This window comes from Pygoscelis adeliae, unplaced genomic scaffold, assembly GCF_000699105.1.
Source record: "Pygoscelis adeliae isolate BGI_AS28 unplaced genomic scaffold, ASM69910v1 Scaffold14, whole genome shotgun sequence".
NCBI classification, from domain to species: domain Eukaryota; kingdom Metazoa; phylum Chordata; class Aves; order Sphenisciformes; family Spheniscidae; genus Pygoscelis; species Pygoscelis adeliae.
The window spans coordinates 6,463,514-6,478,606 of NW_008825109.1; the positions used below are offsets into that span (position 1 = coordinate 6,463,514).

The 15,093-nt window shown below is 34.9% G+C and overlaps 1 protein-coding gene across 1 annotated transcript in view; it reads right to left on the reverse strand.

Annotated features, from left to right (window-relative positions):
• Positions 1 to 623: 623 nt before the first annotated feature.
• Positions 624 to 15,093, reverse strand: part of TNFRSF19 (tumor necrosis factor receptor superfamily, member 19) — a 44,451-nt gene continuing 29,981 nt past the window's right edge. The window contains exons 5-8 of the mRNA XM_009327763.1: positions 5,451 to 5,615; positions 4,038 to 4,163; positions 3,159 to 3,261; positions 624 to 1,028 (exon numbers count right to left, since the gene is read on the reverse strand). Of these exons, the coding sequence (XP_009326038.1) occupies positions 635 to 1,028; positions 3,159 to 3,261; positions 4,038 to 4,163; positions 5,451 to 5,615 (788 nt within the window). The 3' untranslated portion in view covers positions 624 to 634. The remainder of the gene's footprint in view (positions 1,029 to 3,158; positions 3,262 to 4,037; positions 4,164 to 5,450; positions 5,616 to 15,093) is intronic.

Consider the following 15,093-nt stretch of genomic DNA (forward strand, 5'->3'; position numbering starts at 1 on the left):
TTTCAGCTTTCCAGCCACAGCCTGCATAGCCCTTGAGTAACAACACCAGTACACATGCCATAATTTGGGATCCTTTCACAGATTAGCTACTTGTTGCTCCAAGTTATTTCCAATAGTAGAAAATGCCATTTTAAAAATACAAAGCACAGCTAATATTCAAAAAGATACAATGTTGAAGCTGTAGCAGAGTGACTTTTTGTGACGATTACATTGTTATGCATTGTTTACAATGAACAAAGACAAGTTCTCAGTTCTTCCCTCATAAACAAGGACTAGCCTCATATAATAGTTTGGTCATAAGGCTATTAAACTGATTTTTTTCCCCCTGAAATTTAATGAAAGAAAAAAAAACAACTGATAAAAGCTGACTGGTGTACAGACTTCCCCCCTGTATTCTGGTTCATATTATCTCAACATTACAGTTTGAGTAATTACACCTTTCAAATTCAGTCAATGATTTAAAAATGTGAAACTGTTGGATCTCTTGTAGAGTTTTAATTTATTTCAGCAATAGCTAGGTGTAACCTATGGAGAAACATAACCCTACAACTTTTTACAATTCTATTTTTATCGAGCTCTACGTGCCTTGAGTACTCATTCTCACTCCTTTGTAGTTATGTTTTTTACCTCTTTATCAGTCTGTAGAGTCGTTTGCTGTTCCATTACGCTTTGTCTTTGGCTGGGTTTCAGCAGCCGCTGAGTTCTGAAGTGATGAAACTTCTATGCATGTTCTATGTTTGGAGATTTCAAAGGACTTTGCAACGTTTCCATCGAGAGACTTAGCTGAAATAAGTACTTCACTTAGTTCCTGGTTATTATCCAACTCAACAATGGCTGCATTTTCAGTCTCAGGGCTGCAGGATTTTGCAGATCCTCCAGCCAGTTCTGAATATGATTCACAGAAAGAAATGCTGTCACAACAAGACGAGTTTTGCATAAGAGGCCAAGCATCTGAAATGTCTCCACAGGTAGAGTGAGAAAGAGAACCAAGGAAGGTAGGAATCATTTCTCCAACAGAATCAGAAGCTCTGCAAAAGGATAAAAGACACATGGTTTCAAAAGCAATCCAGAAAATATTATCAGTATTGTAATTATTGTCATTAGTAATTATACGTATTTCAAGAAGATTTAACAGGGTTATATTAAGTTAATACTCTAGAGGCATCCCGTACAAACAAATTATTTTGAAAAGGAATACAGTTTGTTCCTCATCTGGAAATGAAGAAAGCTCTGGAGAACACTACTAAAGCTAAAGAGGATGCCTAGAGCCCTTCATACTGTGAATTCAGGGTTCTAGAAAACATGAACTACAGTTGGGGTTGTTTATAGTCTAAAGAACAGAAATATGATAAAAAATACTATAGTAGTGTTCAGATACAAAGACTGTTGCAAAGAGGAAGGAATTTATTTGTTCTCAATGCATGGGGGATGTGTGTTAAGATATAACAGGCTTAAATTGCAGCAAGAAAGATGTTTGGGAAGATTGTGGAATCTCCAACAATAGGGTTTTTTTTCCAAAAAACACAGGCTAGACAAATATCTAACGGAAGTAAAAGAAGTAAAGTGGGTTCAGACTGGGAGAAGGGAATAGACAACAAGACTGCTTGAAACTCTTTCTATCTGCGTGAATTCATATTGAACATACATTCACGTTAGATTTTTCAGTTTGTTCTGTATAGCCTTCAAAATGTGAAAAGTTTTTCTCCTGTTTCATGAGGAAAGGACATAATACTAAAGAAGGGCAAAGATTTTTAATTCTCACAAGGATTATTTTTATTTTACGGAAAATGGAAGAAAGTGGAAGTAAAAACTCAGTATTATCTATCTCAAGTATATTTAAAGTGCATGATGATACTGACATGTCTGAGTGCACTATACACGCCTATCTCTGTTGAAAGCCCAGTAATGTTTTTTACTATAGTATACCAAAATAAGTACTAACAAAACCAAAAAGTTATACTAATACTTTTGATTTCCAAAAACTGTCTACAGGTTTATAACACTGTAAAGGCTATATTAAGTCTGATATACAGTAATAATTTGTGTGACAAAACTCATCTGACATTAGCATTGCCTATAACAGATTTTAAGTAGCCTTACTCATTTCCAGAACATGATGCTTTAATAGCTTTGATATACACACAAAGCATTTTCATAGATGAGGCCAAAAGTCAGGACATTGCACCACAATTGAAGGAAATACATTATTTTGGCAAAGGAAATTGGAGCAAACTCCATTTCTACTGGAAGGAACCACGGGATCTTTGATGTCCACATAGCATGGGTGTAACATTTATTTTTAAAGGCTTAACCAAAAGATCCCTCACAAAGTACACAACTCTCAATTTGTCAGTCGTGGTGGTATAAAAGGATGACTCAAGCTTGCTGGCATTTAAACAAAGTGTTATAGAAAATTTAGGTATTTTGTATCTTGTACTTAGGTCACTAAGTCACCTTGCATAAACAATACCTATGAAGAAGCTGCCTTTACATTTTTAGTTACATTTGGCCATAAGAACAAAACAGCTGGAGACCAATTCAAACCTTATATGGAAAACTATTCTAGCTAGAAGAAATAAATACATCCTGTGTTAAAAGCTGTAACCAGGAAACTCTGAATGACACTATAAATTTTATAAATTTAGCTCATGGCACTGCTGTAGAAATAACTACTCTACTACTGTATTTATATTCAGCTGATCAGGAGAAAATAATGGTTACAATCTGGTAGAAATTCAAAAATACTAGGTATTTCAAATCTCATAGTCATTAAGACCTTCTAAAAAATGAAAATCTTCATGACACTTCTAAACTGTACCTTAATCCCCCCAGATTCACAGGTTTATGCAGCACCATAGCAGAAGAGGGAGTCACCAAAGCCTCTAAGGTACCACAGAGTAAGAGGATGACTATCTGCTTGTGAGAGAACTAAGTCACTTCTTCTTCAGAGAAACTGATATATCAAGTCAGCAGTTATTAAGTAATACTTAAAATCGATTTTTCACCATACGCCTGTTTTTGCACAAAACGGGAGGATATGGCTACAGTTCATCAAAATCCCTTATTCCACTCCAAACATCTATTGTATCTGCATAAATATTAATTTGACTGCATAGAAAATATTTAATGTTTAATAGACACTTATAAAACGAAGTTACCTTTCATTAAGCGTAGTCTGTGAGTGGAAAGCACAACTGTGACTGCAGTGCTCCATGCTACAGGTTTCATCACAGCACAGTGATGGAATCAAGTGAACTGGTCCTAAGGAATGAAAATTAATTTAATAATGTTAAAAGTGTTAAAGCTCTGTATAAACTTAGTCTCTGTACTCTTTCAAACCTGAGTAATAGTTTGCCAGTTACATTATAATACATGGATTGAGGAAAGAGATTTCTTATTGCAAAACATGGGTTCTTTAATTTAGGACTTTAAAATCGAATTATGTATAAAAGCCAAGCCCTTCCTCCAGGAGTAATATAGATGCCAGTCATGAGTGTCTACTTTTTAAATTAATTTGGTTTTCAATCACATACACGTGAGAGGAAGTACCACATTCTGAGTTAACGTATTAGGATGATATTTAAGCCTGTGCTCTTGTGTTAAATTATGTTATTTGTTAACGTCATAAATGCATCTGTTCTGATACGACTTCACAAAATCTCAATTATTTGAATTGTTCAGGTTGTTAATGTCCTTTAGCGTTCATATCACAGTCTTAGATACTGTCTGGTAAATCCTTCACGCTAATTTAAGTCTCCAAGTCAGATGCAGCGCTATTTTTATCAGAAAGGAATGAGAGACATTTAAAGCTTTTTTTTTTTTTTTAAGTGAAGGGTCATTGGCATGAAAACAGGAAAAAAACCAGAACCAAACAGCTACTTAGAAATTCTAGCTGCTTATTAAGAAATTAGCCTAGGACAAAGGGTAGTTTGACAATGTTAGCTCTGTAAAGTTAAATGTCACAATTCATGTGTTAGATAAATGTTAGACAAATGTTCATCATGCCATAAAGTCACCTTTTAGTATACCTAACATACCACATGTCTGTGATGTGCTTCTCTGGCACTGGCAACATGTTCTGTGGTCATATTCATTTAGCCGTGGTCTATCAAAACATGACAATTCAGAGCCATTGTAGTGAATGTCTTGTGATCTCAGAGACCCTTTGGACAAAATGAATAAAAATATATATTAGTAAATGATACCCTTTTTCCTGTTCAGAGCCTCCTATCTTCATAGAATGTTTAAATGTAATAATATACAGTATTTCCATACATTTTCCAACTGAAAGAGCCACAATGATCATGTGGTTTAATATAACGCAAACCACAGATTTTGCAACAAACCCTGGAACTGCTGGTTCAACTACAGCCTCTTCTAGGAAGACGTCTGCTCTTATTTTGATGATTTGAGAGTATATCTTATTCACTGTTACATTTTCTCCGTGTTTAACGATTCTCAGTGATTCCCACCTGAAATTTTCCATGTTCAGCTTTCAGCCACTGGGATTTTGTTTATGTTATCCTAAAAAACTTTATATTAACAGCAGACTTCCTTTAATCTGTATAATTGTAGGCCAACGCAAACGAGTTACTAAACTTCACTAACTGAAGTTTGAATTCACTATGTCTGAATTTCTCAAAACTTACATTGTAAAGCATCTTCTATGTTAGGAACAATTCTTACAATGCCTCTCTCAACCTTTTTACTTTTACTTGTGCTGTAAGTAGTGATAACATAAATTCTTCCTAGATATTATTCTTGTTTGACATCCAGGGTTCATTAGATGCTATAAACATATTTTAATAAAAGTTTTTAAAAATGATAAATGGGAACTAGAGTGCTTTTGACTTCTCTCTTTCTTAATTTAAATTAAGGGGCAAAAAAATGTTTATTATCAACAAACTGAATTACATTGATGAGCTGTTATGGATTTTTTTTTTTTTTTTTAATTTACAAATCTAACTGGCTTAGGCATTTAATTCATCTTGAATATGCCCATAAAACCAAAATTGTTAATGACAAATCTGCTATCTACACTGGCCACATTAATTATCTCGATGAGCTAATCTGTGTTTCACAATAACATGTGATGCACAGATCCTCCAAGCTGGCATTTCCACATTGGCACTGCAACTCTATAATGACGTCCCAGCTTGGATCCCAAATGGTCCAAATATATCTGTGCAGCATCTGTCAGAGTATGGCACATAATTAATGCAATTGGACTATTTCTGGACATCTGCACAGCATTTTCTCAGTAGAAGATGGAACATCCACACTGAGCTGGCAAACTTGTATGGAGTCTTGGGGTTCTGCTAGCTTGTTCATCTTAATGCTAAACTTGCTTGAATGCTGTAGACTTTTTGTTTATTTACTTACAGAGAGATCTGCCAAACTAATACTGGTATATGAATATTACAAAGAAACAGTAATAATTGGAAACTCACAGCTTGGTTTCTTCTCCATAAACTGCCTCTTACAATAGATAACACAAAGAATAAGAAGAGCTAAGAGCACTGTCGCAAGTGCACTGCATATAACAGCTGCTAGAGCAGTGTCTCGAGGACTGGAAGCAGTTGAAGGGATCTTCACAAGATTTACTTTAGTGGTACCTGAAATATAATTAAATAATAATTAAGGCGAACTGTAAACATTTCAGGAATATAGTTATGCAAATGAAAGCCTGGGAAGTAGAAGAGGTTTGTAGCACAGAAAAAAAAGGACGTTAGTTGCACATATAAATAGATATGATTATCAGCAACCACATTACAAAAAAAATGTTTAAAAAAATATATTGCAAAATGAGTGATAATGAGTGGAGATGCACACAAACACATTCTGACTGTCCATGAAAATGGAATCAGATCTTCACCATGAAAACAAAGACCTCTCAATTTTTAATATCAGATGATTTTAATATGGAGAACTTTTCCTAGTGTATAGTTGAGAAAGCTATCCACTAGAGGGAGTCACACATACATGAACCTCCCTTAATATGGAAACTTTCTGAGAACTGAGACACCCACAGAAGTTCAAATGCTGTCAAAGGCATCATTTTGCTTGGTTGCGTATGTCATGACACCATGGTTATTTCTAGGATCAAACCTGTAATTTCAACTGTGCTAACTTTTTTTATTCAGTGATAGTTTTTTAATACAGATAATACCTCTAGTGAAAATTCAACAGATATTAGTAAAGACTTAAGCAATGTTTCTAGCTTTGACAAACATTGTTACTTTTAGGTAGAAAGTGAAAAAGATTTTGAAAGTATCAAAACTTTAACTAAAACTATTGAAACTATCTTAAATTACAAATGGTCTTTTAAAATTAAATTCTTTTTTAACAACTTATGAATTTTGATAGCTCATCTATTTCAATCTACTTTGAAATCCACATAAATTCAATATTTTATGAGAAAAAGGAACAAAACATTGAGTATTTCTCTGACAGCAAATTTTTAAAAAACCACAACCCATATTTTATTAACTTATAAAAATAAGTTAAATGTGCCTATTTACCACAGAAAATCTTTGGTTAAAACCTAAAGACTATAATTTCCTAAGAAATGGTTCATGCAGTCATAAGTTTAAATTGGGAGATAAATGTCTGCCAGAGTATATTAAAATCACTAAGCAAATTGTACATACGTACAATTGTTTGATATCTTAACTGCAATATAATAATAGCAGGAGAGAACTTACTTACTAGCTTAGTTCGTGCAATCAATGGAATTGCATTACTCAGGAATAATTTTCTGAAATAATTATGGTATTTCCTCTACACACATCAAACGTGGGCACCAAAGTGTTTACAATACCATATTGCTTTGTTATAATGGCCAGATTGCCAAAAAGCTAGGTATTTTGAAAATCAACTTCATTCCATTCAATTCTAAGTCTTCAGACCACTTAACACCAAAGAAAATATTAACTTTCAGAAAATAAAGAATCCAAAATTTAAAAAAAGACACCCAACATATTAAATAAAAACGGTTTCTGAGGATTATAGTAACATGTAGTTGCTGGTAAGTGGGGGAATACAAAAAAGTGGAGAGGTCAGATCACAGCTATTATTCAGAAGAAAGAATGTTTAGTTGTTAATTTCCTGATTTCAATGTGAAGAGAAGCACGTGTTACTGCATTTACATCTACTCGAATATTTCTATTTACCTTTGATTTGTATAATTATGTTCCACTGTCACATCAAAAGTGTGAAGAGCAAATTTATAGCAGATCTTTTTTATATCCTCTTAAGTTGCCAAATTGGACAGAGTGGAGCTACTGGAGGGAGTCCAATGAAGGGCCACAAAAATGATTGAGGAACTGGAGCCTCTCTCCTATGATGAAAGGCTGAGAAAGCTGGGACTGCTCAGCCTAGAGAAGAGAAGGCTCAGGGGAATCTCATCAATGTGTATAAATCCTTGAAGGGAGGGTGCGAAGAGGACAGAGCCAGGCTCTTTTCAGTGGACCAGAGACAATGGGCACAAACTGAAACACGGGAGGTTCCCTCTCAACATCAGGAAACACTTTTTTAACTGTGAGGGTGACCAAGCACTGGCTCAGATTGACCAGAGTGGTTGTGGAGTCTCCCTCCTTGGAGATGCTTAGAAGCCATCTGGACATGGTCCTGGGTAACCAGCTCTAGGTCACCCTGCTTGAGCAGAGGGGTTGAACCAGATGATCTCCATCAGTCCCTTCCTACCCCAACCATTCTGTGATTCTGAGGTATTTATTAAAATACAGCAGATCTCAAAACTCAAGTCAATAAAGAGGCTGAAGTCTCCTACGTGAACTAGAAATACATTTTGAAACTTTGTCCTTGTACTGAAATGTTATCATTTTCATTATCGCAGCAGATGATCTATCTATTATTTGTGTTCCAGATAACAGAATAAAATTCCAATTCACGGTCTCAGGTACTTTTCCTCTTAAATAATTATTACCTGTCCTTCTCTTTATGTTCTTCTATAATTCCTATTACTCAAAGAGTTAAGTTCTATGACCTCTTTTCCAGATTTTCATTGTTATTTAAAAGAAAAAGCAACCAATGTCATAATCTTTTTGTCATAACTTGAATGCTCTTGGCAGGAGCATTGCAATCTTTCACAGAGAAAACTTTTCACTCAGTTTCTAGGACTCTTGCAGCTGTAGTTTTAAGTTTATAGTTTTAACAGACTGCAGAAATTTCTGCATGGTATGTGAAGTTTCAGGACATAATTCTGTGAGAAGCAGTAAAACTATATAAAAAAACCCCTGTCTATACAGCAATGTGTGCTGGCTTTGGCATGAAAATCAAAGACTGCACTTTGATACCAGGTTTTCAATTTTAGTCAACTGCCTGGTCTAGTCTTTAGAAGGTTAACAACAGCCTGGACAAGTATTTAAAAACAAAACAATAAAAAACTGATCAGAACGTCTTCAAGTATTTTTCATATCAATATACCTACTTGTATCAATGTACCCACCTAAAAGCACTAAACAGTTATTAGAAATTAGGCCTTCATAATTAGTAGAAAAAAGAATTGTTAATTTTGAAAGCAAAAATAGAACAAGAGCACTGGAGGTGGAGCTGCTATATTTTTGTCTCTCTTCATTTGCTCACAAAATATATCTGTTTGCAAGTATAATTACATATTACATGTTCTGGGAAATTATAAATGATATATATTTCTTTGGTGCCCATCAGCAATATCCAAACTGGAAATACAGCGATTTTATTTTAAAGAGGGATGGCAAAAGTTTAAATTTATTTTAACCATCTAGTTATTTAAGATTTATGTTATTTGGTTGATTTTTTTTTTTTTTTTAAACTTGAGAAAGCATGTTTCCATTCCTGAGAATGCCTACCACTCATCTTCACCTTCAAAGAACTTTTTGGAATAGCTACTGTGAGCAGTCCATTGTAGTCTAGCTCTAATTATAATGATAGTGATCTTCCCTTCAGAGACCAACATTTCAGAAGTGGATTGCTATTGTAGAAGTGGCCCGTTGGGCATTGCTGAACTCTGCTGTCAGTGTTACTCAGATATGTACACATTTTCATAAACTCTCTCTTTCTTTTTAGGCTCACAGACTTAATGGTCCCATTTCAGTAAAGCAAGGAGGTGCATTTTAAACTTTAAACTTGCACTTACATCTATTAAATGATTACATGATTAAATTTAAATATGTAATTAAACACTGTGTGAATTGGACGTGATACATTAAGAAAGGAGGGAGGAGGTGCACACTGTTTTGTGATTCTGGAAAGCATGTGCATATTATGCATCACAAAAATAAAACAAAAAATATATTTTATTTAAGAAATAGATTTCCTTTTCTAGGTCTTAGTTCCAACATATTCTGGAAATGTGCTAGTGCTAAAGAAGAATTACCCAAAATACCAAGCTGTTTCCTGCATATTTTTGAGCAGTAAGCCTAAGTACACATTCTTCCCTTAATTAAGCAATAGTACATCGTAATGTCAGTATATGCAAAGGTGTGGTTCTTAAAAGCAAGTAAAGTTTCTGTTAATCCAAGAAAGTTAAATAGCAGTAACTCCGCTAATATGGAACATATGAATCCCAGCTGTATCACTATAACTTCTGCCAATAAACAGAATAGTTGAATTTTCAGCCTATTATACCAAATAACCAGAGACAGGACAAAATGTAAAAAGACTTCCTTTATCACTTATTTAATGTTTATTTTCTCAGATTTTTTTTTCAGAACCATGATTAGTTACAGTCACTACTGGAATCAGAATGCCTAAAAGAAAGCTTTCTGTGGTAGATTAACCATGCGAAAACAGAACTTGCAATATTTTACATTTCTTCCACAGAATTAATAAATAATCATATAATAATAATATAATAATTACCAAAGTTGAGGAGGATAATATGTGGAATGTTTGGGTTTTCTTTCTTACCATGTCAAGTCAATGCTAACCCAAAGAGGGTTTACTCCATAAAACATAGCTAATCAAAACTCCACTTAGATAGCGACAACATGGTAACATTGTACAGAGTGCCATCTTTTACAATCAGGATTTAAAATAAGATACAAAAGTAAATTGTTGTTAATTCCTGGAATACCGGTATTTCTGGTCAAGAGAGGGGAAAGGAGCATTTGCCTATTATAAAAAGTGTTTGCCCACTACCTTTATGCTGATTGGCCCAATTCAGTGGTATCAACCTTAATTTGACAAGAATTAAGGGCTCAGACATACCCTCAAGTTACAATAATTTAACAAGTTACTGCCTGTCAGCTGAACTGCAGCGGCTATCTGTATGTGTGCTCTTGATCCATAGAAAATGCAAGGCAATGTGACTTATCTTGAAACTCTGTCATTCTGAAAAAAGTTTAAAAGATGTTTATGTTCATTTAAAAGTAAAAAGGCAATACCTCTACCTAATACCCAACAAGCAAAAGAATGTAGTAAGTATAAACATGATGTATGCATATATAATTCAGATATTACATGTATTATATATGTGTATATATAGAATGCATGTGTAATATATACTACTGAGCATTAACATCAATGGAAAATAAGTTGTCCTGAGTATATTTCTGAGTCTTTACAAAGCAGCAGATTGCCTCCCTTCTCCTGATCTTTCAAGTAGGAGGTAAGAAACTTTATTAAACATTACTGTTGGAGACTGTGGTAAACACTGGAGAGAGAGTCTCCCAACATCTGTAAAAGGACAGCCATTTGCGTGCATGGCCTACACCCAAAAGTTCATCATGTCAAACCACATTTTTCAAATGTACTCCAAGTGCTGACTTTAAAGCCTTTAGTTTTCAAGTTAGTGCCCTACAACTTTTTTGTTTTATTTTGCTGGTTTTGTTATTTTTTTAATAAACGTACCAAAAAGGCCTAGGGGAGAAGATTACCATTCAAGTATTTATCCATTGTTTGGAAATCCTGAGAAATGTGCTTATAAATTAAAATCTTTGGAATTTGATTTATTCGTTTCCAAGACCATTTCTCTTGCACTGCGTATTTTCACAAACTCCAACTGCTGACAGCCTTTTATGTTTAAAATGGTAGAACAATTACACTGTGTATGTGAATTTAAAATACATATGAACTCCACAGTACAGGATACATACCACTATGTCTGTAAGGCATAGTCAACCTCTGCAACATGTTTTTCTTTTAGTTATTAAGAGATGTTAATTCTTGGTACTACCATGGTCATCTAAATTGAACTGATATATGGGCACAAAAGTAACATTGTTTCACACACAAAACTTTCACGTTTGAGAACTGTCTAACCATTTAAAAATACTACCACATGAGAATAAAGCCTCAAATCACTGGTACCCTCAAATAACCTGAAAAAAACCTGAGAGTAAGCAAAAAACCAGAGGAAGTGGGATAAAATCTGTGTCACTGCTGAACTACATATTCTCCCCCCTGCAACATAACATAACTGGTTATCAATGTGAAAAGACAGTATGTCTCTCGTCCATAAATCGGAAACACTTAGCATGATCTGGTGGCACAAAGTATATATTGCTGTTAATATGACTGTGGTGTTGCCAGCAATTACCTTTCTGACTTTTGCTTCTAGCAGCTCACTTTTCACCTCTGACAGTTGAGGGTGTCTAATATCTATTTTGCAGAAAATGCAATTTCTTTCTCAGGTGTTTTCATGTGTTATATCAGTATCACATAAAGTTTGTGTCAGAACACATAAGATTGCTAGGTACAGCAGAAAACCTATTTCCCTACTTCACTTCTAACTTGTACTTTTAACCAAATTCCTTTCCAGACATGTTTTGGGAACAAGAACACAATATTTTAGGATATTCTCTTGTTCAAATCCAACTATAGAATGCATCCATCCCACCCAGGCTATGATTTTCAACAGAAGATGAAAGTAGAAAGTATCTGTTTTGTATTCTGTATGTGCAGTCCCATTTCATCTTTAGGACTACCCACTTATAGAATAAACAAAAAAACTGGCACAGTATTTGAGTCAATTAAGTCTGTTTATGACAGTTACTGCTTGTGTACACATTTTATCACTCTCAGTTCCAAAACGCTTATACAAGGCATTACCCACACAAGCAGAAGAAGAGTTTGTATTGCCTAAATGCACGCCATTTTCAAGTGGGTAACTACTGCCACTACCTGTTTTCTAAAAGAGGAGAGGAAGACCACATACTCTTTAGAATCTAATTAGATATTCACTAGTTAAATGACAATGGCATGTATGTAAATATAAGAATAAGCATGTCTGAAGGTTGTTTCTTTAGTCAACGGAGAGTAACTCACTTTCATTAATCAAAAGTGTAATTGAACACTGTGAATTCCATGCACACTGGGTTACAGATCTGTTCTAAAATGTTCAAACAAGATCCCATAGTTGCTGTGTGATGAGCGTGTAGATTGGTGCATGGATTGGTTTTCAGCATGGATTGAACCATGACAGTGTGGAAAGCTCCATCCTGTAACCATGACCAGATAGGCAGGACTGAGGGCTGGTAGGGTAGCTATGACACTTTATGCCCTCACCTGGGCAGGGAACATACATGCTCCTCCAGCTACGCACTGCTAGCACACTGTATGTATTTGAAGTGCAATTGCCACGTACACCCACAGTCACTGAAATTAATACAGTACTATGTATATATTGGTATAAATCCCAGTAAAGCAAGAAGTGAATTGTAAGTCAGTCATAAAAGAGTTTTTGTCTCCCTCTGATTCAATGAGAAATAATTTCCAGCACTTCACTTTCTCACCCAATTACTTCCCTCTTTGTCCTGATTGAGCTGCGGTAAAAGCCAGGGAATAGAGCAAAAGCTTGCATGACAACTGCAAGCCTGTATCCTAAATTTGTTAGCACAAACTTTGATAAACATCACTAATAGTCTATGCAGTATATTTTCAAGAGCTATGATTTTTTTCTTGCTTTAAAAATGTTTTGTGAACATTGAAGATATTAACAGTACTCAGCTATGTCACTTCTGTCTCCTGACTGGATACCTGTTTTGTCTTCAGAATCACAGGGTATATTGTGATAATTTTCAGTCACAAAGTTTTTATAGCTTTGGACAATAGGGATTGTATATTCAAAGAAAAAATTTATAGAAATGAGTGATACATCTTCTCTTAAAACTCGCCCGAGAACAAAAATCTATGATCTTATTTTAAAATTAAATGGAAGGGGGAGAAATCACGAGCATGCCTTATAACGCCTTTCAGATGCACCTCTTTAAAGAGAAGGTAATGATGGGGTTTCTCCCTTCTGTAAAAGCTTAAGAGCCCTTCGCCAAGAAGCACAAGATGGAGGTTCAGTTGTGTCCTCCGCCACCTCTATGGAGACTATTTTAGCCACTAGGCTATAAGCTGAGCTGGGTAAAAGCATATTTCATCTCCCCAGTTGAATTTGCTGAGTTGTAAAGCTTCAGCAGAAGTAGTAAGAACCCCTCTTTGCGTAGCGAACAGTCACGTGAAATATATTTGTGGAATGCAACACAATTAAATAAACCATACTCAGGCTTGCCCACCACTTATTTTAACACAATTATAAACAGGAAAAAAGTATCACTAACGTAGGTTAAATTCTCCAGGCAAGGCAACTACTTCCGAATGTGGGGTGGTTGTTTTTTTTTCTTTTTTTGGGGGTGGAGGTAGGGTGGGGTTGTTTTTTTGTTTTTTAAAAACGTAACTGCTAGCCATTTCCACATATTGGGGGGAAAATACATCTGTACTATGGAAAACACAGAGTGTGTTTATGTAATTAAGACTGTTTCATAATACTTAGACACAACTGGGCTGAATTATGATTCTGAATTAAGGTAGCAGTTAAGAGTTGCATAACCAACCCTACTAGTATTTTCTAAGCTTTTAATGTTCAACTTTGCAACCTCATCATCTTTTAAAAATGCTTTTTTGGGTAAGTATTCTAAAATACATGGGACTAAATATAAATTTTCAGAATTTGATAACATATAGCCTTAACACCTTTAGAAGCTGGACATTTATCACCAGCTTACTATAATACTGCAAATATCAAAGTAAATGTCATGATTTACTGCAAAGAAAGTTACCTACTGTGCAATAGTAAGCATGCACATGAAAACTATAGTACAGATGAAAAAGCTGTAGCTTTGAAGTCAGAAATAATAATAGCTTATAAAAAGCAGTTTTTAATTCACCACTTAAAGCTTTGGGGATAAAGTCAACTCATACAGAACAAAAGACTGCTGCTTACAAGATCCTTGCTTTGTTATATTACTAATCTGAAACTTAACATCTCCCCTCTTTAACAGAAGTCAATAGCAATTGGTCATAGAATACAGGAGACACTCTGAAATGTTATCTTTGAAAAGTCAAGCTCTATTGGTGAGATTCATCTGAGAAACATCTGCTTCTGAGGGAGTCACCTGAACTTTCTCTACACAGTGGTGATGGGCAGGAGAAAGGCTCTTTTAGGGTGCAATTAATCTGATTTGTTTTAAACAGCTCCCTTGATCATTCCTCTCCACCGAATACAGAGTGAGCCTAAGGTCACCAGCTTATAGATTTAGCCACTATAGATACACACAGTCAAGAAGCAGGCATCCTACTCTGGGTTTGTCAAGTAAGGATGCAGGGTTTTGGACACTTTTGACTATTTTGACTTTAATTTCCCTGTTTCAGTTCATTAGCTGTATAACAGACACTAAACATTTTACATCACTTCTATTGTAAAGATAAAAGTCAGTAACAACTGTAAAATTTGTAACAATTGCTTTAGAGTTGCAGAACCACAGAAAAGCCCAGTGGTAATTAGTAACTCACATTCTGCATGGAGTATAAAATAGTGTGTAGCAAATAAGGCCAGACACAGAATTACAGGTTTTGCCTATACTGTGCTTTAAATGAACAAAGGCCCAGTGGGAAATAACATATGCAACAATGTAAATAAAACCTGTATCAGAGTGACTAAATATGAAGAAATCTAATTATAGTTGCAGGCCTCAATTCTGGCACATTCTAACTTTGGCAAGTTTTCTTAGAATGAGGGCTTCAGTTTGTAAGAAACATTTCATCAAAGAATAAGAAGAGTATTTTTATAGTTTTTTTTTTATTTATGTTTTTATTTATTTAGCAGGA